General features: G+C 45.1%; 2 protein-coding genes across 6 annotated transcripts; one reads left to right on the top strand and one right to left on the bottom strand.

Annotated features, from left to right (window-relative positions):
* The first annotated feature begins 267 nt into the window (after window positions 1–267).
* zdbf2 (zinc finger, DBF-type containing 2) lies at window positions 268–16,647 on the top strand. Its single transcript, XM_082506027.1, has 11 exons — window positions 268–402; window positions 4,911–5,099; window positions 5,265–5,299; window positions 5,403–5,433; window positions 5,519–5,615; window positions 5,694–5,845; window positions 12,416–12,956; window positions 13,032–13,148; window positions 13,223–13,569; window positions 14,979–15,141; window positions 15,213–16,647. The coding sequence occupies exons 3-11, from the start codon at window positions 5,278–5,280 to the stop codon at window positions 15,999–16,001; spliced, it is 2,259 nt and encodes a 752-aa protein (XP_082362153.1). The 5' UTR covers window positions 268–402; window positions 4,911–5,099; window positions 5,265–5,277; the 3' UTR covers window positions 16,002–16,647.
* Window positions 16,620–23,655, bottom strand: dytn (dystrotelin; the record flags this gene model as incomplete). Of its 5 annotated transcripts, none has more annotated exons than XM_082506039.1 (15): window positions 23,305–23,655; window positions 22,250–22,275; window positions 21,353–21,484; window positions 19,606–19,804; window positions 19,393–19,478; window positions 19,189–19,268; window positions 19,051–19,122; window positions 18,817–18,980; window positions 18,631–18,742; window positions 18,161–18,294; window positions 17,925–18,084; window positions 17,790–17,836; window positions 17,519–17,660; window positions 17,007–17,436; window positions 16,620–16,744 (listed from the first exon to the last, which is right to left on the bottom strand). In XM_082506039.1, the coding sequence occupies exons 1-15, from the start codon at window positions 23,337–23,339 to the stop codon at window positions 16,620–16,622; spliced, it is 1,944 nt and encodes a 647-aa protein (XP_082362165.1). In that variant the 5' UTR covers window positions 23,340–23,655. The 5 variants fall into 5 exon arrangements, with proteins under 5 accessions (XP_082362165.1, XP_082362166.1, XP_082362162.1 ...); XM_082506040.1 differs by having other exon boundaries at window positions 21,353–21,427; XM_082506036.1 differs by having other exon boundaries at window positions 19,051–19,268.
* Window positions 23,656–25,640: the final 1,985 nt, after the last annotated feature.

Raw genomic sequence — 25,640 nt, 5'->3', positions numbered from 1 at the left:
CTCAAACTTTATTTAGGGCACACTCAGTCGATGCATCCTCTTCAGTGGATTCAATTAAAGTCTGTTTCATCACCTGAGCTAGTTCATCAATCATTGTATTAGTCTGTGCAGAGTGATGATGTTCATCCCAAGCTCATGATGTAATGTGCAACTTGAGCTGTGATTGGAGGACAGAAACAAGTAACTTTTATTTTTTAAACCCTGGAACCCGGGCTGTAGAGGCTGCACTTCTCCGTGCGGCCTGCTGGCGGCGGCACGCCCCCGTTGTGTTGCAGCGAATGGATCCGTGGAAGAAGAGTCGGACCGGAACTTAAACAGAGGGGGGTAGCAACGCGCGACGGCGGAGCGCTTTTAAATCTGTGGAAACTGAACAAAAGCAAGAAGAACAACAAACAGCGGAAGGTAAACGGTTTCTGTCCGCCCTGACGTGAATGCACCGAGCCCGCAGACAGCCACTCAGCTGCTCTTTCGGCCTGACCTAGCGGGCTAACCATGCTACCGCATAGCCAGGTGCTAATGCTAACAGCTGCCGTGAGGGTAAAGCCACGTCACCGGCAGCATGACGAGCGGCGTCGTCATGGTTACCGCGAGTCCGGTTTAAGTCGGGGTTAGCGTGAGTTTAACCAGCCAGGCTTAAGAGGGGAGGTTAGCACGCGGCTAGTTAGTTTCAGTCAGAATCAACCAATTAGAGCTCGGTTCAGGCGACAGTAGCCAATCAGAGCGCAGGGAGAGCAGGGCTCTGAGTGGTCAGTCGAAGGCGCCTTTTGTTTACAAACAAATAACTGACATAATTGCTTGTTTATTCAGAGTTACCATGGAAACGGGAGCTGGTTATAAACACACTGCGTTAACCGCTGGTCACATAAAAGCAGTGAAGCTGGCAGTGTTGAACCAATCACAGGTGTTTCATGGGTCATGTGAATCTTCCACAGAAAATGATCCCTATGAGAGACACCAGAGATTTCATCAGATGGTGATAAAGATCTACACACAACATAATAAACAGTTTCAGTAACACAGCGGTGTGACAGTGAGACGCTCAGTTTAAGCTTCAGTCAGTGGTTCATATGAAATCAGTAAGTCTCACTGAAAACATCTGGAAATCAAAGAATCAGTGACAAGGTCAGCTGACCTGAAACTCTGAACATCACAATTAGATTGGTAAGAAGATGTAGCCCCGCCCCTTTCTCTATGAAGCGCCTTGAGGCGACTTTTGTTGTGATTTGACCGTATATAAATAAAATTGAATTGAATGTAAGCATGCAGGTTAAACACTGGGTTAACCTGAAGCAGCGGTCCTTCAGTCAGTAAAGCAGCTCTGCGTAAGTGGAGGTCACACAGGAGGCTGTTTAATTTACATATGAATCATTTTATTAGCAGACACACCTGCACTCAAACACCAATCACAGCACAGCATCGCCTGTACTGCACTCACATATGCTCATGTATGGGACTCCTCCCCGCTGACATGGTGTGTAACTAGGGATGGGTATCGTTTAGGTTTTATCCGATACCGGTGCCAAACCGGTACTTTTGAAATAGTGCCGGTGCTTAAACGGTGCTCAAACCGGTGCTTAAAGAATGGAGAACACAAAATTGGTCCAAAAACCTCTCATGTTCAGCTGTTTTTTTGTAAAAAGATAACAATGTTAGCCTTTTCTGCAGCTATAGGGCATATATGGTATCACTCTTGGCTGGAAGCAGTGCTTAAACAATGGAAAAAACAAACTTTGTCCAAAGACCTCTCATGTTTAGCTGTTTTCCACTTTTTCTTTGGTCATTTTAGCCTTTTTGGCCAGGGTGAAGGGAGTATCTGCCATCAAACAAGAAGACAGCCGCATGTAACTACGAGGGTGTTTGCTAGTTCACCTTACATGCATTAATGTAATAACGTGGTTAGCCTACTCAACCTAAATTACACACGAACAACTTTAAGCTACTCACGCAGAGAAGAACGGCTGCTGCTGCATCATCATCCTCATCATTTCTGCTACACTGGCAGGGCTAGGGGCCAGGACTCTCCTCTTCGGGTTTTTGGGGGATGTTGCTAACTCCGGGTCCGATAACAGGCACCACACCCGCAGTAGATGTGCTCGGTGTGAGGTCTCGCAGCAAGCTATCAAATACGGCGCATTTCTCGGCTTTAAAAAAAAACGCTTTGCGTCGCCAGGTGTTTCATCAGATTCGAGGTGTTACCTCCTTTGACAGTATCACAGTATCAGCTTAAAGCACTTGTTGCAGGCTGCTGAGTTTGCATCTTTTGCTGTGAAGTACAGCCAGACTTTTGACCGCTTCGCCTTGGGCATTTTTAATCTGTAGCTCTGCTCTAAAAGAACGTACGTACCTGGCCCCACCCACTATCCTCGGAAACGTAAAATGATTGGCTAGAATCTAAAGCGTATCACAGCTCAGGGAAAAAAATCACCGAAATAAAGCACCGAAATGTGCACTGCTTTTCGGTCTGGTCACTACCGTTTATGTCAGAACGGACACCGGTACCCATCCCTATGTGTAACAGGTCATGTGACCACGAGGCAGGAGTCAAAGGCCTCCTCAGGTACGTCTCCGAGCAGATGAATAGAGCTTCGTGAAGAGCCTCTGACATTCTACTGAAAGACGTCTGATAACGTTAATGATCAGTTATCAGGGATCAGCTGTGACTCAGCAGGCGATCGTAATCTGAACATCACCTGATCCCAACCAGGTGTTCCGATCATGTACCATGGTGACGCAGCCAGGTAAGTCCCTGGTGCTGATGCTGTGTTGGTGTGTGTGTCTGACTGTATATGTGCAGTCAGATGGTTCCCGTGCCAACGGTATGCTTCCTTAACTTTAAATCAAACAGCTGCTGGCCCCGCCCACACCAGGCTGACCAAAGTGAGTGACAGAGAATAACAGCCAATGGGAGTACCTCATTCTGCAAGGGGGCGGGTTTACCAGTGTTCCTATTGGCCCGTGAAGCTCAGGTGGGCTGTCCTGTTGGCAGCTGTTAGAAGTGTTCACAGTTAAGAAACAGCTGTTTCAGGCTCTGTGACCTTTAACCAGAGGTGTGGACTCGAGTCACATGACTTGGACTCGAGTCAGACTCGAGTCATTAATTTTATGACTTTAGACTTGACTTGAAAAAATGTTCTAAGACTTGTGACTTGACTTGGACTTTTACACCAATGACTTGGGACTTGAATTGGACTTGAACCAGTTTACTTGAAAAGACTTGATATTTTACCCCAAATATAAAATTTAACATGCATATTATATAGAGATTGAAAATGTGACGTCATTCACGGGTAGAACCGCAAAGGATTCTGGGAACTCGTGGCAAGCGGTACTAGCGCACGCAGGCTTTCAATTAAAATCAGTCACACAGCGATAAAAAGAAACACAAAAATGTCAAGAAGCTGTTGTATTATTAACTGCAATAGCCGGTCGCATGACAGCCACGGGAAGCCGACGGGTAAAGAGATCGGTTGTTATCGGATTACGTCGTGGAAGAGAAATTGTTCGAGCCATGTTTCCGAAGTAACAAAGAGGCGACTGGATTGCAGCCATTCAAAGATCAAATATAACGTCCTAGAACACTCCAGCTCACAGGTTAGTCTGCTCCAAGCATTTACACGAAGGTCAGTCTGCTGTTGTAGTTAATGCGTCATTTTCATAACATAACTGGTGATATAGGTTACAAGCAAGTCTGGCGCTGAACAGAAATTGTCGCGCTATGCTCCTTTGTTTATTGTGCATAAATAGTAAATTATCCTGACACAATATTGCGTTTCGCTTCTGTTATTATGGTACATTGACAAAAACATATACTTTTATTCACAGGATAAAACAGGTTTTTTGTATCACTAATTGCCCAGTACGATTACAGCATACAATATTATTGTCACTGCTACATTTCTGTGATGCTACCAGAAATTATTTCCACTACTAATTAATTACCGTTGAGCTCAAAGGCTATATTAATAAACGGTTAACGAATGTGTATTTATGAAGACGATTTGTGAGACTGGTAAACTTATGATACGTACGATGGTCTTTACTTTCTACACGGTGCATTTCATGGTCCCTGTACCCATCCGTCGGTAAACTGTACCTGGGCTTGTTGCAGTGACCGGAAGTTACTAAACTTCATGAGTGTATGCACTCACTCCAAGAACCGTATGATTATAAATATGCATATAAATATGCTAAGATGAGATAGCTGACTTCATCTAACTAGCAAATGTTTTCCAGGCTACGTTGGTGATACAGTTTTTTTAATGTGTATGATATTTTTGTCATGCGATTTTAAAGCTGGTCCTACAACCGCATCCAAGAATAACATGCAGCGTATCTCAGAACTGTCGGTGAAAATTATTCTTGGAGCTAAGTTTAATTGAGCTGCATTTTAAAGAGGTGCAATTTCACAATTTGTGTATATTTTCTAAGTTCACTATTTTGTATGTGTTGAGAAAAACACAGATTTTAAAATTACATGGTCTAATATTTACATTTAGCATAACTGCAACATTATTTTTTCGTTTGTTTTTTTTAAAGACTCGAAAGGACTTGAAATTCAAAGTTTCAGACTTGTGACTTGACTCGGACTTTTACACCAGTGACTTGAGACTCGACTCTGACTTGCCTGACATTACTTGAGACTTGACTTGAGACTTGAGGATAAAGACTTGAGACTTACTTGAGACTTGCAAAACAATGACTTGGTCCCACCTCTGCCTTTAACCTTAATAATTCCAACTCAACAGCCATATTACCTGTGAGCTGTGACATCACAAACCCTCACTAGGGCTGTACAAGCCCCGTCCTCACACAGCCAGTCACATTACTGAGCTGTGAGTGTGTATGATGCGATAAATAAGCACCCTCAGGTGTTTCCAACCTGGCTGCATAATGGACTGTCTGTGCTGCAGGTTTACCTGGACCAATCAGAGGCTTCCTGTCTCATGATCAGACAGGCCAGTGTGTTCCGCTGACTTCTGACCCATAATCAATCACTTCCCGTTTGTAGCTCCAGGCTCATGGACACACTCACCTTACCACTGGTTACAGCATGGAGCACTGTGACTGGAGAGAGAGGTCACTGACTGCACGTCCTCCAGGTGAGTACTGAAACCAGACACACACACCAGATGTTTCACATAGTCCCTCACAAACACACACAACTTCCACTCTGACGCCGCTGCGCCCGTACACGCCGCCATCTATCTATCTACCTGCGTGTGTGCTGACAGCTACAGGTGTGACTCTCACCTGTTTGTTTTCAGATCTCCAGTCAGGATGTCCGACTCCTCTGATGAAGGTAGAACACACACACACACACACACACACACACACACACACACACACACACACACACACACACACACAGGTGATATCTGTCTCACACTGTGTGTTTCTTTCAGATGACCAGAGGAAGGCTGAGCCTACCAGCAGGTGAGTGTACCTGTGCAGGAGCGTTCAGCTTCTGTATCAGAGATAGGTGAGATAGGTGTGGTCACATGTGTTGTTTGTGTGACAGGATGTGGGCGGAGCCTCAGCCTGGCCCATCCAGGTGTCAGCCCAGCAGACAGGGTTACTGTGGTTACTGCAGAGTCCTGTACAGGAACCTGGACCAGGTATGCACACACGTCACAGGAGAACCTGAACGTGCCCTTAGGTCATGTGACTCTGATCACGTTGTGTGTCTTTTCCAGCACCTGTCCAGTCTCAGACACCTGGATTCAGTCCGGGCGTCCTCCAGAGGCTCAGGGTCCACCTCAGCAAGCGGCAGAAACAGACTGACTCTGCTGGAGCGCTTCCTCGAGGACGTTCTGCAGCACCACCCACATCGCTACGACGACCCCAGGTAACCCACATAGATGCACCTGTGACAGTCTTAACCTGTGTGTTCACATGAAAGGGGCGGAGCTGGCACCATGTGACAGAACACGATCCCCGTGAGTGTCACCTGCTACAAACATGACACTATCAGAGGATTAAAACCCTACCAGTGAAATATTCTGAGAATTAATGTCTATGATTGCACACCAGTACTGTCACTGTCAGCTGATTAGACATGTGACCGTCCTGTCTCCGTGACAGCGAGCCGGCTAAACAAAAAGAGCTGTTATAAGCTAACATTAGGCCACCTCCTGTTAGGCTCGAGTGTCCTAAAAATTACGCTTTCCCTCAGTTTGATTACTTCCTCACATCCTACAACTTTGTCCAACAAACTTAGATCTACTTCAAAGACAAATTCATTAATGCAAACTAAAAACAGCTAACGGGATTAAGTGAGCAAAACACTTACCCACGGAAAATTTCAGGATAGCCTCAGTATCGCTGTCAGCAGTGAGCTTCTCTGACTCACATCGTTTTCAGCCTGTTCCAGAGTAAATAAAGGTGGGGGCTTCTCACATAGACAGCTGAGGTAAACGGAGGGAAAAACTCCACAGTGGCTCCAGTAGTAGAAACTCACTGTGGTTATTATGTGGTATATGGGATCTCTCTTGGATGACTGAAATATGTTTGTTTTTCTGTATTTTCAGTCTCACCTTCCCTCTCCTCTCCTTTTATCATCTGTCCGCTGTTACCCTGGTAACATGGGACCCTGGTAACAGTGGCCAGAGCTTTGTGACTGGTTTGCCAGACACCAAATATTCTAGCGCAGGGGTAGGCAACCTTTCTGATGGCGAGTGCCATTTAAAATTTCCTCAGAGGTCAGTGTGCCATATGATTGCATTAGCAATCAACTTAATAACGCTCTATATTAACAGTTACACACTATATACAGGGTGGGCCATTTATACGGATACACCGTAACAACATGGGAATGGTTGGTGATATTAAAGTCCTGTTTGTGGCACATTAGTATATGTGAGGGGGGCAAACTCCTCAAGATGGGTGGTGACCATGGTGGCCATTTAGAAGTCGGCCATCGTGGATACAACTTTTGTTTTTTCAATCCGGTTGTTCAGTCTGACGTCACTAGCCGTGTCTGGGTCTAAACTCCGCTGCAGGTCCATATATCAAACGATCACTGTGGCATTACTGAGAGTTGAAAAACTGTCTAAAGTCTTTCATCTTTAATAAAATGATCAGCGTTATGCTCTACCAGGTGTAACAATTGAGTTTAACATCCAGGCATCCATGAAAATGGAATTTATGACATTTAACGGAGTTAGAAGTTAGCAGGGAGTTAGCTCGCTAGCTTCTATCTAAATACAATATAGCATGTCCTGACTGCAGGGTTTTGGAAACAAATTAAAACGTACAGCTCTGTTATCACTTCCAACATAAATGAAGACAGAAAACTAAACAGCAGTGACGTTTGTAGGGTTACTGAAGTTGGGCTAGCTGGTATATAATGATGTGCTACGTGACCACTAGCGACATAGCTATGTTAGCATAATATAAACAAGCTAACTTTTTTTTTCCACTCGATAAAAGTTAACGTGAGTTTTCTCGGTGGTCAGAAACAAATGTAATCGCATGGCAGGATGCTGTAAAAGGACCAAACTTCAGCCAGGAGAACAACTGAGATAATCCATCCACAATACGAGGTTAGTCATTCATATACTGCTGCATGGGCTGGGCTGTAGTTACATCCTAAGGTTTTAAAAACTGAGCTTAAATAAATGATTAGCGGTAATAAAAGCCGAGGGAGGTCAACAGGGATCACTGACTGTTTTAGGAGCTTTTTGAGATCAAATAGAAGAAAATACATAACATTAAACATGTTAACAACACAAAAGCCATATTAAACGCAGACTACTTTAGACCCGGAAGTAGGATTCGTCGCGTCATCACTGAACAACCGGATAGGAAGAGGGCCATGTGACACATCAGACTTATTGGTAATGTCACAAGAAAAACAATGGTGTGCTTGGTTTCAACGTAACGTAACATAACACGCCATTGATGGCCGACTTCTAAATGGCCACCATGGTCACCACCCATCTTGAGGAGTTTGCCCCCTCACATATACTAATGTGCCAGAAACAGGACTTTAATATCACCAACCATTCCCATGTTATTACGGTGTATCCATATAAATGGCCCACCCTGTAGAACCACTTTATAGAATTATTTTTGTTCGCAGATGTTGGCAGCTATCAGCGAATAGTTATCAGCTATTTTGAAACAAAAAAAGACACTTTTTATCCATAACAAGAACTCCATAACAGCAAATGGACTGTACAACAGAAAATACAAATGCTATATATGGTCTCCTCACAAGAATGATAAGAAAACTAAGCCAATATGGCATGTCTGTTAATACAGAGACACACATGTTAGTGTGATCTCTGGTCTCCCAGGCACAGGTCTCTGAGTGTCCAGCATTCAGAGGCTACCTGAGGACACTCATGTGAGAGAAAATCTGCTCACACAGATATGTAGAGCCAAATACTGTCAATAAGGCCTCTGCAATGTTCTGAAGACAGTTAAACTTGTCAGGTAGTGATGTCCAGCAGGTGAACATGCAGCTCCATGAACACGCACAGCTGTGGATTCCAGCTGCTTCGATGTTGCATTAACTGGCATTACCTCAGCCAGTTAATGTGAGACAAATCCAGCTGCTCATTAAAGATTTCTGGTTTGATCAGAAAATAAAACATTGGTCCAAACACCTGAAAGTCCCAAAAATGCATTGTGTCTCGAGTCTACGGATGTATCCATGTATCTCCGTGGTGCTGATGCTGTGCTGAGCAGAAAGCTCCTGAAGCTTTTGAAATGTCAGAATGTGGAAAGCTAACAACGTCCCTCTCACCAGTAAGTTATTTTTAGCAGCCCGGGCATTTTGACTAAAGACTGGCCCACCAGGTATTAAAGCCATAAAGCCTTTGAATGAAAACAAACGCTGTGGTGACAGTGATGTACAGTCTTGTTGGTATATGTATGATTTCTATACATTTTACATCAGATAAAAACTTTGGTTGTAAGCTTCAGATAATTATTTAATAACAACCAGACATTTTAAATGACAATAAGGAAGTATTTCTTTGTGCCCCCCTCTCCCTGTTAATGCCCTACCTGCCCCCCTGGCAACACTTTGCTAGACCCGCCCCTGCACAGTTACCAGCTGTCAGCTACCTAAAAAAGGATCCTGGTGTTATTTGTCTCTCAGAAACAGTTCATAACTTCAACTCATTCATGTCACCTAAAAGGTAAACCTGTTTCTCCATCACCTGTTCAGCTCTGATGATCCAGTAAGGACGTCTCCTGGTTTCATCTTCATGTTTCCCTCTCACCACATATCCAAACCGACATCATGACCAGCAGCTTTACAGCTGTGGCTCCAGCAAACATCAGCTGATACTAGAAATTAATATTAAATAAATTCTAACAACAGCTGATCAAGCTTAAAAGTGCTGTTGTTGTTTACCGCGACATCTGCTGGTTTCCTCTTTCTGGCGCAAAGTGGGCGATAAACAAACAAGAGAGAAAAGCCGATCAGCTGATCATTGATCAGTTTCATGATTAAAGTAGCAACAGGAGAGAGAATGAGAGGAGAAGGCTGTATCCCAGTTCAGGGTCTGCAGCCTTAACGATCCTCAAGGGCCGCGTACTCAAAGACCGCTAAGGCCGGAAGTGCGAGGCTTGTGAAATGGGACGGTCTAGCCTCCGTCGCACTGCCCAGGTTGCCTAGCAACCATGATACTAACAGCTGGAAACGTGTCATACAGCTTTGTTTGACAGAAATGAAGGAGAAAATCTTTTGTTCATTTGTTTGTTTCTACATGAGCTTTGATCATTCTCTGTAAGATTAAGCTCAGCTATTGAACGGCGTATATTTTAAAGTAAAGGCTTTAAAACCAAGTTAGTACAAACGTCATATCACATAATTTTGCCAACACGTGGCCAACAGTAATGTTTAATGTTCTTCGTTATTAAACATTTGCACATAAAGAAGTGACGTCATATTCAGCACTTACTTAAAGTTTACTCTTCGGGCGCCCCTCATCCGCCGTTTATTTTCGGCAAAATTATCCACACCCACCGCCGCGCTATGCATTCTGGGATATGTTGGGCCACGAAGTCTACACCGCCACATCCTTAAAATTCAGGGAAATGAAGGACGCATTTGAGGGCTGCATTTCGAGCAGCCTTTGAATTGGGACAGCCTTCGTCGTGTCGCTGTGACGTAATCAGCCTTAAAGTGCGGCCTTTAAGGCTGCAGACCCTGAATTGGGATACAGCTGAAGAGGCAGCTGTGCAGCAAAGACAGAATAACTCCACCTTTGTGTCTTTTTTCATTCTAGCTGAAGTCCGGGACAAACTGCGTCCCCTCTCAGCTCAACATGAAACGCGTAATATTTTGCGGGAGGATTCCGTCTTTTTACGGGACGGTTGGCAACTATACTAACTAACCTTATGAATTAAATAAAGTTCAACATCAGTAACATCATAGCACCCACCCAGCTGTATAGAAACTCCGTCATGCTAGCTGGTAGCAGTACGAGTTATTGTAACTGACTTTAAAAAGTCAGTATAAGGAAAATAAACTCCACCTGAACTTGGTTTATATCTGACCAGATAGACTGCAGGTCATAACTTCTTACCTGAAGGTCAGTTCACCTGACGCTGGTGAAATATTAGTGTGTCATGTATTTGTTCACGACATTTTTCTGATGGGCAAAAGTATTGATATCATGATGAACAAGGGTGGTGATTCTTATGACTTTGTGTATATAATTTGGCATTTTGTACAAATGTATGCTGATAATACAAACATGATATCATTTCATTCATTTCAAAGGTTTATTTGCATGACGCACAAACAGAGACAATTGAACGGTACAAATGTGTTGTGCATGACACGAATTCAAACGTGGTGCAGATGTGTGTCACATGTTGATCTGGCTGTAGGCTGTGGCACTTGGCCAGAGGTGGCGCTGGTTGATTCGAGTCCATGTTGGTGCACACAAAGTAAACTGCACGCTTTAGTTGTGAAGCAAAAACGCTGAAACCGGAGAAATACAACGTGCGAGCGGAACGATAACGACGACTAGAGTCTCCTGATCGTTTACTCTTGCTGTCCTGTGAACGACATCGGCGTGGTATTACTTGTTTGCTGTTTTCGCGATCGCGTCGCGCATGAGGATATCACCAGGTAAACTCGCCACATTTTTAAACATTTTGTTGTTCAACAGCATCAAGACTGACTGAGTGTGTTTGAGATAACCTCACAAGTGTCACAGATGACACATTTGGCGTTTTTTTGCTGGTCTGTAGGTAGCAGCTCCTGAAACGCAAGTCTGCCACACATCTGTTCGACCAACGCCAGTTGATCTAAACGCCAGTTGATCTAAACGCCAGTTGATCTGGAACACCGGCGGCCGCCTCGGGTCTCTCCTCGTCCTGCCTCCGATCGCCCTCATCCACGTGCTGGCCTCCACCACTTGTTAATTTTACTGAATCTGTGGAAGCTCCGCGATGCCACCACCAAACAACTGAGTTATTTTTACACACCGGCCAGCATCTGGCCAATCCACCACCTTTCATTGTTTATACCGTTACAAAAAAAAATTAAAAAATAATCATCGGGTCACCGATGGCCAGTCCAGCTATGGCCGTGCCATCAGTTAACCCTTCGCGTGCCAACTGTGGCACGCGTGCCTAGGGTTGCCGACCCCTGTTCTAGTGGATGAGAAAAGAGTCACTCTGAGGCTAACAAAGATTTGAACGTGTACATGAAGCTGAGCATCAGGACAGACCACACAGTGACTAACCTCATGTTGCTGATGGATGATCTCAGATGAAGTTTGGGCTGTTCTCAGTATCTTTTCATTTGCATTTGCCCATCAGGAACTCTCACATAAACTTTTATTGAGGGGGGAAAGTTAGCTGTGTCGTCCAGCTTCACTGTGCTAATGTGTTTATATTACCATAGCTGTAGGTAGAACACCAATATACCTTGAGGGCCGGTGTCCTGCAGGTTTTAGATCCCACCCTGGGTCTACACAGCTGAATCAAATGATTAGTTCATTACCAGGCCTCTGGAGAACTGCAAGACATGTTGAGGAGGTAATTCAGCCATTTGAATCAGCTGTGTTGGATCACGGACACATCTAAAAACTGGGGGGAGTTGGGGGCCCCTGACCTACAAACGTCACTGCTGTTTAGTTTTCTGTCTTCATTTATGGGACTTCTTTTAACTCCCTGCTAACCTCTAGCTACATGAAACTTAATAAATCCTGTTTCTTATGGATCCCTGGAAGTTAGAGTTTACAACAGTCTGCACCCTGAGACAGCTAATCACACAAGACTTAGGAGGTAGACACCCCAGTAATAAGTGAACTACCTTCATTGTAAATCCACAGTCACCCCTGAAGTTACCTGGATAGGACAGGTAGCTTCAGGGTTTCATAGCGCAGACCTCTGACAACTCAAACAAACCTGTTTATTTACCTGTCCAATTGTTTGTCCGCCTCAGGCCGTCTCACACTGACCTCCCATCAGTTTCCACCCCCCCATTGCCAAAAGCGGAGCTCGATGAAGTCCGTTTGTCCGACAACAGCCAGTCTCAAGGTACCCGGGAATGCCTGCCCAGCTCTGATGACGCTTCCTGTCACCCAGCCCGTCCGATGGAAGAAGATGATGCCTGCAGCCAGTCAGGCGACAGAGTGGGCCAGGAGAGGCTGTCTGTACCTATAAGAGAGCAGGACGAAGGCATCATTGATCACACCCACTCTCCTTACCGCAGAGCGCCGGCCTCTCAGTTGGAGACTCCGCCCCCTGTCCATAGGAAAGCCCATAGGAAGACGAACAGGAGGAAAACCAGTGAGTCCTCGTCCTCCTCGCAGCGCCCTGGAGGTCCAGGCCATGGCCCCCAACCCCACCTGACCCCCACAGACCACAGGCCTGGTCCAGGTGAGAGGCCCTGGCTCACCTGGCAGAGGGAGAGGAGGGAGGCCCACAGAGAGGATGCATTCTCCTCAGGCCACACGGACCCTCTGGACCAGACCATCGAGGAGGTTAGTTCCTGTTCCAGTACACTGATGGTTCCCAGGTGGACTTCCTGTCAACCAGTCTCTCTGTTCCACCCGCAGGTGATTCAAAGGTGCTGTTATGCCGCCATTTCCTGCCAAGATGATACAGACAGCTTCCAGCTAAGCCTCCCTGTTTCCATGGAAACACCGAGTGAAGACTGGGACTCGCCTGTGCAGGTACCTGTGGGTCCAGGGAAGAATTGGGCGTGTCCTGACAAGCGCAGACACTGATCACTGATGTCACCTTGCAGGTGGTTTTGCAACGAGCGCGAACTCTCAGTGACACACCTGCGCAGGTGAGTCAGGCGGAGGGGCGGGACCTCTGCCATCTGATGGACACGCAGGTGGACGTGGAAGATAGAGTGTACTCACAGCAGCTGCACTTTGCCCTCCACGGGCCGGGTGACAGGACGGAGGAGGGGTTCTGGACCCTACCCATCGAGGAGGTGAGGCCCGCCCCGGAGCGTATCCCAGAATCCTTCAGGGGGAAGACCTGGACCCAAATCCAGCAGGAGGACGAGGAGAAGGTGGAGAGGCTGGTGAGACAGTTCAGGCGTGGGCGCTTCATCTGCTACTTCGACACAGAGTCCCTCGCCAGGTGAGCCAGAACCTGCCAATATTACAATCCACAGGAAACAAGAAGTCAGCTGAGCTTACATAAAGCTAGTTGAGCTTACCTGACAGGGCTCTAGAGTGCGACCAGTTTGGTTGCAAATGCGACCTAATTTCTCAAAGGTGCGACAAAAAAAAATCCTAGGTTCAAGTAAAAAAAAAAAAAAGTCTCCGCAACTCTGAAAGTCTCTGTGTGGCCAACAACAGACAACATTATGCCCATATCGTGGTCCAAACCAATCAGAGATAGTCAAGGTCGGGACCTCTCAGGTGCCCATGCACAAGGTAAGGTGTTCAGATATTGAGATGTTCAGTTCAAAACCTTTGAGGCACTTAATTTTGACTTTCTTTTAATTTTATATATCTTAAGATATTTTAAGTTTAAATTTCAGCTCAGTGAAGCACTTTAAGCACAAGAACTTTTTCTGCACCGTATTTTTAGGACTATAAAGCACACTTAAAATCCTTTAATTTCCTCAAAAGTGTGCCTTATGTATGAATTCTGGTTGTGCTTACTGACCACAAAACGATTTTATGTACACGGCGCTCAAAGATCTGTGAAAATGGTTCAGCATCTCTTTGGTAAGCTATGAAGCCGCACCGCTTGATAGATTGTTGGAGCACAGCTGCTACCACAGTCAGGAGCCTCGTGTAGTGATACGCACTGTGCTTCAGCATAATATTACCGTATTGTGTGTGTATAAGGACCCCAAAATGGCTCCTGTTAAGAGACATGCTTACGACATGGATTTCAAACTCTTATCAGTCACGCAGGAATAGAGCAGCTGAGAGAGAATTCAACATTAATGAATCAATGATACAGAAGTAGAGGAAGCAAGAAGAATGAGTTGAGTAAAGTTTATTAAAGACTTATCTGACTGTTTGGTTTCGCTTAATGCGCCTTATAAACCCGTGCACCTTATGGTCTGAAAAATACGGTAACTTATCTTTCTTGTAGAAATATGCTCCAAATAAAGAACTTTGTGTTGACAAGATTGTTAGTTAATCACTTACAAATCAATATTGTCTGTATGGACAGCAGTTAAAAACAAAGTGAACATGTAAAGCTGCGGCGTTAAGCGATGTGGTTGAAAAATTTGTGTGCACGTAACTTTTGTTACTTTTGTTGTTAGGTGCACCAGTGCAGCCATGGCAAAACGTTAGTCTAGAGACCTGCCTGAGTCTCCTTAAGTTTGCAGTTTGAGTTAGGTAGTAAAAGTAGCCAATAACATCCTGGTTAAAGATGTCCTGGATTAAGATACTTCAGGTATAAGAGCTGAAGTGGTCGCTGTCACGCAACGTTTCCACTAAAACGAGGTTTTTATTCTGCGGGTAATCCATGTTCAGGTCGTAAATCACACCCATGACTCTCTCTGCTGATGTCATCAAACTCAGGTATGGTAGGCGGAGCCAGAAAATGAAGGGGGATGCTGAACCCGAGGAGGTGGAGCCAGATGCAGGTATGCTACCCCTGCTGGACCCAGACGAGGGGGACTATGTGTATATGAGAAGAAGGAGGGGAAGGAGGCGGAGCTTCAGACTGGCATCAAGGTGTCAGGTGAGTCGTGTGACTTAGAGCGCTGTCAGTTCCTGCAAAAGAACAAGGTCTCATCTGCACTGTTCCTGCAGGTGGTGAAGGTCAGTCACAGCACTCAGACAGTCCGATTGGTCGTTCCCGCCGTGCATCAGCTATCCCCTGAGGCCCCACCCATCGACTACCCACAAGCCAATCCAGAGGCAGCTGAGAGGACACCTGTGCCAACGTGGCGTTCTCTCCCTTCGTCGTACTCCAGCATCATCACACCTGTACAGCCACGCACTTCGCTGGTCTACCTACTCTCCTCCCCATCAGGCTCCGCCCCCAACCGCATGTCAGCGTTAGGCTCCACCCACAAACGCTGCAGAAAGAAACGGCGCCCGCTGGAGCAGCAGGGGTTAAAGGTCAAATACAAACGACTTCCTGTCCGGTTCTACGACCCCGCCTCCAACCGTATCCTCAAGAACCCACCCAGAGGCCTCCTATGGCGCAGAGGCTCCACCCCCTCTGGGCCACCGCCGCCCTGTGTTCGTCAGCTGTTCAGGAGTCTGAGCCCGGACCTGAACACCGATAGAACGCCCACAGAGGTCAAAGGTCACAGCAGCAGCCTTTTGCTAAGCACGCTAAGCAGGGACTCTGCTCAGTCCGACATAACTCAGGCTCCGCCCCTCAACAGGCTGTCAGAGAGCAGAAGAGGGGCTAGAAGGGAGAGGGCACTCCCTCCACCCTCCCAGATACAAACCAGGGGTCAGGCCACACCCCTTCACCCAAGGAGGGAGGGGCTGCGCCGGGCTGGACCTGGCAGGAAACCCCCAATCTCTGCAGGCCCCGCCCCCTTACTGTCATCACGCCGGAGGAGGGGCCGCAGGTCGCGGCGATAGCTGATTTTCAAAATGAAGTCTTATTTTTCATGAAACCTGATGGTGCTGGTTATTGATGGGTTATTGATCAGTTATTCTTGGATAATGTAGCCTTTAATTAGGCTGTTAGAAGTGTATGGAAGCCTGCTGGTGCCAATTTTAAAATGAAAACTGAATCCATTTATCATTTTTACTGTGTTTGTAGTACGACTTGCCTGTCCAGGTGTGTTTTAAATGCCAGGTTTGTTTTGGCCATAATGATGTTTTCAAATCTGATTGTTTTAAAATGTTAATTTTTAAAGTTAAAAATCTAAATATAAAGTTTAATCTGTCCATTTTGAAGAGCTTTTATTGTTTTAATTTAATTATTTTAAAGTTTTATTTGGGAAGCATTGGAATAAAAATTATGAATGGATTTTATTTATTGTGTGTAAACAAAATTCGGATGAAATGTTAAAAAAATATGACAAAAGAAATTTCATGTTTTATTTAAATTCATGTTTGTAAAACATCACATGAAACATGACGACTTGATGATGATCCTGGCAGCTTCACGTCTCCATAGAAACACGTTATGTTTTGGTAACTTTTCTACAGGTGAACTTTGATACTTTTTGTATCTGTGCATTTATTTAATGTTTAAATAAAGTTTTCTAAGCTGGACGAATCAGCTGGTGAGTTTGTTTCCATAGCGTCGACCAGGTGGAGCATCGAGTCTCCCACCTGCTCAGCAGCCTGCAGAAGCTCCGCCCTCGTCCTCTCACCTGGACACAGAGTTAGAAACATGATGTAACATTAATTTTAGTGTTTGAAGGACAAAGTTATCAAAGAGATGAAGAAGAAAGGACTTGTGCTAACTGGCTTGGCAAAGAGACTGAGCTGGAAAGGATATGCAGCAGGTGTAAATGATGCACTGACTGTTACAGGTACTGACTGTCAGGTGTGTGCTCACCTGATAGGTGAGTCTGACCTTAGGCAGTCATTTCCGTTTCCTTCTGCAGTCTCAGTCACCTGTCTGTGCCTCACCTGTCTGAGTCCACCTGTGTGTCTCCAGCGCAGCCTTCAGTCGTTCTACAGTCCCCTGCAGCAGCGTCTCTGAACTACGTGGCCCATGTTCCTCCTCTTCTTCAGACAGACTGTTTCGTTCTCCTTGTAGCTCCGCCTCCTCAGGGCCATGCTGTAGCTCTACTGGATGATGTGGAGACATGCGACCTGCAGACTCCTCACAGTCTCCATCAGGTGAGGGAGGTGAGCCCTGGTGGATTGTGGGAGATGTTTGAGTTTGAAGTTCTTCCTGGCTCCACTCATCCTCTATCTCCTCTTCCTCCTCTGTTTCTTCTTCTGTGCTTTTCAGAGTGTCAGAAGTTGGCGTGATGGTTCCTCTTTCTGTGTTCTCCGTGTTGGCACTGTTTGGCATGTTGCTGGCGTGTTGTTGAGCCTCCATCTTGTTCAGAGCCTGAAGAACAACATTTTCAGCTACAACTAATAGAAGGCACCTCAGCAGTCATCAGCCAATCACTCCGCCCACATCCACTCACCTGTGTGAGCATGCCCTGCAGTTGAGCATTGTACCGCGTCAATGTTTCCACAGTAACTTCCATCTCAGAGCACCTTTCCTCCAGGATGCCCTGCTCGGATTGGACAGTGAGCCGAAACGTTTGGAGCTCCTGCTCCAACAGCCTGATGGGGAAAAACAAACAAACAAACAACATAAGGTAGCAAACTAAAACAAAACAAGATAAAAAGAAACAAACAAACATAAACACGAGGCTGATAAAACCATCTGGCTCTGTTTTTCTTTGTTCTCACCATCGGTCCCTCTGTAGGTTCTTCACGTCTGTCAGCAACGCCACTGTCTTCAACGCCAAACACACACAGTCACATGACTGTTGCTATTACATAATTTTTATGACATCACAGTACACAGTGAGTTCATCACGTCACCTGCTGACTGGACGTGTCCTCATTCGTCTGCAGAGATTTACACGAAGAAGAGCAGTGAGGAGGAGGAGCCTCTGAGGCGGCATGTGAAACACCCCTCTCAGAGGAGGGGCTGTGAGACGAGCCAGCCAATCGTGTTGAGGCATCAGAAGCAGGTGGTGCTCTGAGGGGAAAAGAAATGTAATTATAATAAGATACCTAACGAGGGGGGTCGTATTATGAAAGTGTTATTTTCACACCTGTTCTCCGTCTCGCTTGGCTCCTCCCACATTAGGACCCTCTTCCAATTAGCTTCTCTCTGAGTGTGTCGCCGTGGCAGCAAGGCGTGATGAGCACTGCGCACCAACGAGGTTAGAGACTCTCTCCAGGTGGGCTGGTATAGAATGACAACTGAACTGAACAGGTTATTACGTCTTCTACAAGCGTTACCCCTCCATGTGCACCTGTGGGGATTTACCCCTCGCTTCCTCTCTGCGTCCTCTTACCTGTCAGGCTTTCACCTATTACTCCTGTTACCTTTGTCTCCTGTCACCTGTTCCTCTTACCTGTACTGTTAAATGAGTTCTTACCTGTGCCCCCTGATACCTGTTCTGTTCCCTGTGCTTCCTGATACCTGTTCTGTTCCCTGAGCTTCCTGATACCTGTTCTGTTCCCTGTGCTTCTTGATACCTGTTCTGTTCCCTGTGCTTCCGGTTACGTGTGTTCTTACCTGCTTGCAGAACTCGAGCACTGGATGGTGGGTTTTGTGTTTCCTGGTCTGGCGGTCAGTCAGGAAGCAGCTCTGACACACATGGACGTTCACACACTTCATACATCGATACCTGAATACACAGGTAAATCTTCGTCACACATCTGGACCGGGTTTACCCAGTTTCCAGTTTAAAATGTACATCACCTGAGCCCAGTGAAGGGGCGGGTCTTACAGATGTGACAGCGAACATTGTGCTGGACGCTCTGACTGGCTGACAGCCGGTACAGAGTGGATAACCATAGCAACAGGCATGGCTCACTCTGCAGCCATGACAACAGATGATGCTTGCTCACCGTTGGGGTCAACACCTATAAACACACATAACATGTTAACCATGACGATGGCCAATCACAGCCAGGTGTGCGTTTGTGTTCTCACCCCTTTAAAACACGACTGAACCGCCGCCTCCAAATCGTCAAACACGACTTCCTCCTGAACTGCCGCAGGAACCTGAAAACACACGTTACAGAGAGCAGCAGCAGAGGCATGTTGGGAAATGTAGTGTGAGCTTTTTACCTGGATGAGGTCCATCAGCAAACACCTGAGTCCAGGCTTGCTGATGGATCCTGAAGGGGTTGTCGAGACCTGCAGCAGACCTGAAAACACCCGAGCTTTATTCTACAGGGCTGTGCATTTTATTGTGAAGGGCTGTACATTTTATTGTGAAGTGCTGTGCATTTTATTGTGAAGGCCTGTTATAGAGCAGTGTATTGTCCTCACCTCTGTACTTTAGCAGCAGGTTATCTGAGGACAGAGCGATAAGAGCAGTTTGAAGAGAGCGAGCTGAAACTTCATCGGACTGACTGCTGCAGCACACACACACGCACACGCACACACACGCGCACACACGCACACAGATTGTTACTCTGACTGGGTGCAGTCCTGTTAGTACTATGAGCACTACAAGTAATGTGATACTGTGAGTACACTGACCGGTCAAACAACCTGAACATCAGACTGCATGTCTCCTCGGTAGCTGCTGCAGTCACATGAAATGGCACGTCCTGTGATGCGCTGTGGAACATCCTGTTCAGAGCGCAGGTCACTTCCTGTCTGCTCATTGCGACGTCACTCTGAGCTCCACCCCCCGAGTGGAGAGCCGCTGTGACGTGTCGCACCAACACGGTGTCCACTAGAAACAGACAGCGATGTCACCGTAACATCTGAACATGTACAGGTCAGAGGTGAGCTCATGAAATCAGCTGACTCTCAGGGCATACGTGCCAACCCTCCCGATTTTACTGGGAGAATCCCGAATTTCAGTGCCCCTCCCGAAAATCTCCCGGAGCCACCATTCTCCTGAATTTCTCCTGATTTTCCACCAAAACAAAATGAAAACAAAAATGAAAAACCATATCCCTGAATTCATAGCGCGGCCCAGCCAATTCCAGTTTCCAAAAATGGTAAATGGACCGGCTTACATAGCGCTTTTCTACTCATCTGAGCACTCAAAGCGCTTTACACAACTAGTGCATTCACCCATTCACACAAGCACATCTTTCTAAGTGCTTCATAGCTAACATTCACACACATTCATACTCCGATGGATGCATCGGAGAGCAATTTGGGGTTAATATCTTGCCCAAGGATATTTGGCACATAGACTAGGGGAAGCCAGGAATCGAACCACCAACCTTCCAATCAGTGGATGACCTGCTCTACCACCTGAGCTACAGCCATCCCACCAATGGCGGCAGCTACTTAGTTTTAACATTACTCTTATTACTCTTTCTGGGTTGCAAAATAAACTTTTAGCATATTTTCAGGCGAGAATGTAGCTGTGTAAATTTCAAATATCTAAGCCGGCGAGAACAGTAAACTCCCGGCAGATCGTTTTCAAACCCCAGCGGTCTTTGGCTACTCAGGTTAAACGTGATATATAAGGCACACAGATAACCTAAAAATGTTATTGTTTGACTTTTTTCAGTGTTTTATTTGTTCCTGAGTAAATCGGTTTGGCTGAGATTAAAGTTATTAGATTAGATTAAATAAAACTGTATTAATCCCTCGGGAGGGTTCCTCTCAGGGTTTTCACACAGCTGAATAAACGTCAAACAGAAAACTGATGAAAAAGAAGCGTGAGATGGTCGAGAAGTTATGTCAGCGTCCGGTTATATTTAGGTAGCAAGGAGCAGAAGGCAGAGTTTCACTCCACTGAGAAAGCTCGTGACATATTTTTGAGGGCTAGACCGGCACAGTCGCTCACTTCTGGCCTACCTGGCTTTCAGGGTACCCGGCCCACTTAGACCATGAAGGCTGGGTTCTCAGGTGGATGCAGCCTCTGAATTTGGACAGCCCCGGCTGGGGGACAGTAATAACTTACTTTAAATACAATTTTAAATAAGTAAACACTGTGAAATTCAAGTTTTCTGTATATGTATACCTAACCTCCCCCCTTTATGGAATGTCTCCCTAATTCTCAGGTCTCAAGGTTGGCAAGTATGTCTCAGGGTCAGTGTTAGAGCTGAACATCTGACTGTACAAGAGTACACGCAGTGCTACACAGAGTACATTAAGTGTACTGCAGTATATGTATAGTACTCTGTGTAGCACATGTACTGCAGTACATGTGCTACACAGAGTACTATACATATACTGCAGTACATTTACTACACAGAGTACAGTACATATACTGCAGTACATGTGGTACAGAGAATACACTCAGTGCACTGTTACCCACAGCAACAGAGTCTCTGCAGAGCCTGGAGCTTCATGGCAGTTCTGTAGCCCGATGGACAGATTTGATTGAAACTCTCTGATAAACAGGAAGCAAACATCTGGAAACACTGGGGAACATAAACATCTGGAAACGCTGGTGAACATAAACATTTGTGTGAACTTCATCGTCTCTGTGTCAATGCTCAGGTTCATGTACATCAGGCTTCATTTTCTTCTTACTCTTTGTACATATATGTATTGTTTGTTTGATTGATTGATTTGATTTGATTGATTAGCATTCAAATATCTCAGTGAAGCCAGAACAAAGATCTACCACAAAGCAAGAAAGCACGAGACAAGGCTAATCAAAAGGTACTGGCTGAAGCATTTGCTTATTACGCCAACCCTTTTAACAAAAGATCTTTTTGCATGCAGCTCCTGTACACAGGGCTCAAAGCAAATAATAAAACAAAGCAAAAACAAAACAAACAAACAAACAAGGAAAAAAACAAAAATAACAACAACATGTATTTGTGTGTACAAATACATGAAAGTAAGCCGTTTGTAGTGAAAATGTTTGAGTCTTATGATGACCATCAGCACTGTCAAAGGATCTCATTCAGACTGCTATCAGAGCTCCTCCATCCTCCCTGAACTCAGGCTCACCTGTCAGGCAGCACTCAGGGATCATCTTACACAAACACCCTGCTCTGAATACATAATTGAAGACAGTGTGACACTTTACTTTCAGGATGTTGATCTTAACGAACAGAACAAAGAACAGACATATTTCTATTCTGTCTCTATTTGCTTTCTGTTTGCTGTCATCTCCTCACACACAGGCTTTTGTTTTTTAAACATGTAGTTGAACCTGAGCTCAGCGGGTTTCAGGTTTCACTGAACAGTGAGGCGATCTTACCGATGGAGTCTGGATCCATGATGAGTCTGAAACACAGAATAAGCTCATTGTTGATCAGTGAGCAGCTCTTTGTGTTTCATTCAGAACATGATTATTGCCAGTGATTAATGATTGATCACGATTAAAGTTACAGTTTAATTCAACAGAGAAAAGAAACTTTAGTAACTTCAGTGTGTTTTAAAGTGCTGACTGTTTGTTTAGTTTCATGAATAATACTTTAAGTCATTCATGTATGAATTTATGTTTTATGAAGTTCACAGAGACTCAGACTTACTAACCTCTAACTAAAAGGCTGTTCCAAAGTATTCACATTACATCCATCAGTAATCAGATTACAGGTATGTGGTTACTGTGTTACAGAGGTTCAGTTATATTTGTGCACTGGGGGGATAGAAATAAATAAATAAAAACAGAGCAAACAAACTTGTGTTTCAGATGGGTGGAGATGTGAGAATCATCAGTGCCACCGAGCAGGCAAGGAAACTCTGCAGAACTCAAACTACTAAAGTTTTGATCGTTCAAATATCATCACAATACTTAAACAGATGAGTTCTAACACTGCTGTCTTCCATGTTTCCTCTCTGATCATCCTCACTGGATTACTGCAAAACTGTACTGCACATGCTGTGAATAGAAAGCACAGAGTTCATGCTGCTCTGCTGTGTCGTGGTGTTTATGGAGATGTGAGGTCAGAGTGAATCTCACATTAGTTATAGATTATGAAACAAAAACAGTGACACTCGGTCAGGAACTCATCAAGGAACGAGCGCAGATCTTTAAATGCTCTCATGATTTCAGCACCAGAATAAACCGAGGATCAGACTTTGGGCTCAGCAGGAGGAGTAGACAGGAAGCAGGTCAGTGACCATGGTAACTGAGTCAGACTTTAGCGTTCTTTGTTTTCTAGGCTAACCCTGCTCCTGGATCAGCACAGATACTCTGGACTGTGGTGGACTCTTGTCTCATCCATGAGGAGGAGGAAGAGAGTTTGTCAGTGAGAACCATAGAAACAAAGACAGACAGAGACAGTAGAGTCTAAGTAGACACAGACTCACCTCCGTTCACTCTGTCCCAGTTGAAACCCAAGCATTGGCTGCTGAAGACACAAAGTGAAGCTGCTGATGGATGAAGGTTTCAGGTGTCAGCACACCTGCTAATCACCTGCTGCCTGTGGACCAATCCGCAGCCAGCAGAGTGTGACATCAGCTGCTTGCCAGAGCTTCATGATTTATTTAATCTCCGACTAACGATTCCCAGCCAGTCACAGCTTTAGTCATGCATTCTGAGCTTCTGACATGAGAGGGCGCCAAAACCCAGCCATCAGCCTTTGGTGAAGCTCAGAGACATTTATGAATGTCTGCCAGAGAAACTGAGAAGAAGAGCTTCAGCTGAGCTTGTCAGGGCCAGTGGCGGTCCTAGCCTGTTTGGCACCCCGGGCGAACACTCCCTCTGCCCCCCCCTCCACACACACACATAAAACATATTAAGGATTGTACATTAACATAAAACTGTTGTCGGAACCAGACTGAATTTCACCAGAGAAACACACACATGAAGAGAGAAAGAGTGTGATTTGAATGCAAACAGCCATCATAATTCATCATACAATGAGAACAGGACATATCAACAACTGACAGTGACTAATTAATATTAAAAATCTGTAACATAATGTTTGGAGTTTAGTCTGTTACTGTTACTATTTTTACCATTTCTTCTTGGAGCAACTGTAATCCACATAATTTCCTTAGGGATTAATAAAGTATTCTGATTCTGATTGTTTCAGGATGACCTGCCATTATCCAATCACACATCTGCTTACCTGCATCTTTTGCTCGTTTCTCCTTCTCTTCTTTTTTATTTTTTCTAAACTGAGCACATGATGGCTTTGAAAGTTTCTTGTCCATCTTCTATTGGTTTTAATTTTGCACTCCAGTATGAACACAAATCCCCCAAATCGAGGATCACCGCAACATAACCTAACAGACCTACACCTTAGTTCACAGATTCACTTTGTCTAAGGTTTATTTCTGGGATTTCACACAACCCAGGAGCGTCATTTACCTGACGCTCCTGGGTTGAACTATCACAAAGGGTCCTGGTGAAGAATCTGCTGGAATTTGGTGACAGGCTTCAAAGGTCAAGAAGACCAAGAAGGTATAACACACTGCTGCTGTCACCGAGCATGTGTGACAGCAGCAGCTACAGATGTGTTGGACAGCGTGTTTATTTTATTTATATTTGTGTGAAACACCATGCCCCAGAAAACACCATGTCCCAGAAAACACCATGTCCCAGAAAACACTATGTCCAGATGAGCATTTTTGGCATTTGTTTACTTGGATGACTGAGCATCAGGACACATGAAACACCATGAGTTTCACATTCATGATTTGATGCTGATACTTGCAAACTTCAGGTTCATGAACATATTGTAGCTACATTTTTTTATTTAGAAGAGCTGTAAACCTTTCCCACTGAAAGCAGCACAATCCCACTTTGAAAACAATATTTTCATTAAATGAATTCTGGGTAAATCAAAGTATTATCAAAGCTGTCTGTCCATCTTTTCCTCCTTAACAGATCCATCCTGTCCTGGCAGTCTGCAGACACAGAAACATGGACAAGGAGGTGTTTGTCCAGTAGCAGCAGCAGCAGGGACTCACTGCTCTGCTACATTGATAAAACTTTTCATTTTACAAAAACAGTCTTATTTTCCAGTTGATCTGGATTCTCTTTGTCACCACGTATTTGCCACTGTATAGGTAGCTGTTATATTTTGTGTTGGAAATATCTAGAATGTATTTTAATTGTTTTTAACAAGTACAGAGAACGGCTGTCTGTACTCCCCCTGTTCTCCTCTCCATCTCTCAGCTGCTGCTGGCTCCTTTTTCTCCTCCTCTTCCTCACACACTGCTGGATCTGTCCTGGTGTATCATCAGGGATGCAGTGTCACAGGCCGACAGGAAAAACTGGACTCAAACGCAGAGACAGCACATACATTTTACAGTGTTTCATTAAGAAAACAGATTTATTCGTAGTAAAGTGTTTTTAGAGCTGGATGTGGCCGTGGGTCAGTGAGGGTAAACTGATAATTGACAGGTGTGACTGGAATGGAGCGGGTACATTGATAGCTGAGGTGAGCATGGCTTTGAGGAAGAGGCGAATAATGGCAAAGAATGGAGAGCCAGTGTCCCATCTCCTCTCACCTTCTCAGTCTCTTCTGACTCTGGACACTTGCAGAAAGAAAACAAACCATGGCAGTTAACAACAAAAGAAACAGGAGGAGGACTTTTCCATCTACTGTCTGTCTCATTATTAGTGGTTTATACTGGATAAGAGCGCTTTAAGGACAAACTTCAGCACAGCATGGTTGAGTCTGTGTCTTCACCAC

Source organism: Aulonocara stuartgranti (assembly GCF_965226115.1).
Source record: "Aulonocara stuartgranti genome assembly, chromosome: 15".
NCBI classification, from domain to species: domain Eukaryota; kingdom Metazoa; phylum Chordata; class Actinopteri; order Cichliformes; family Cichlidae; genus Aulonocara; species Aulonocara stuartgranti.
Note: the sequence above shows the minus strand (reverse complement) of the source record. Positions and strands in the feature narration are given on the sequence as shown.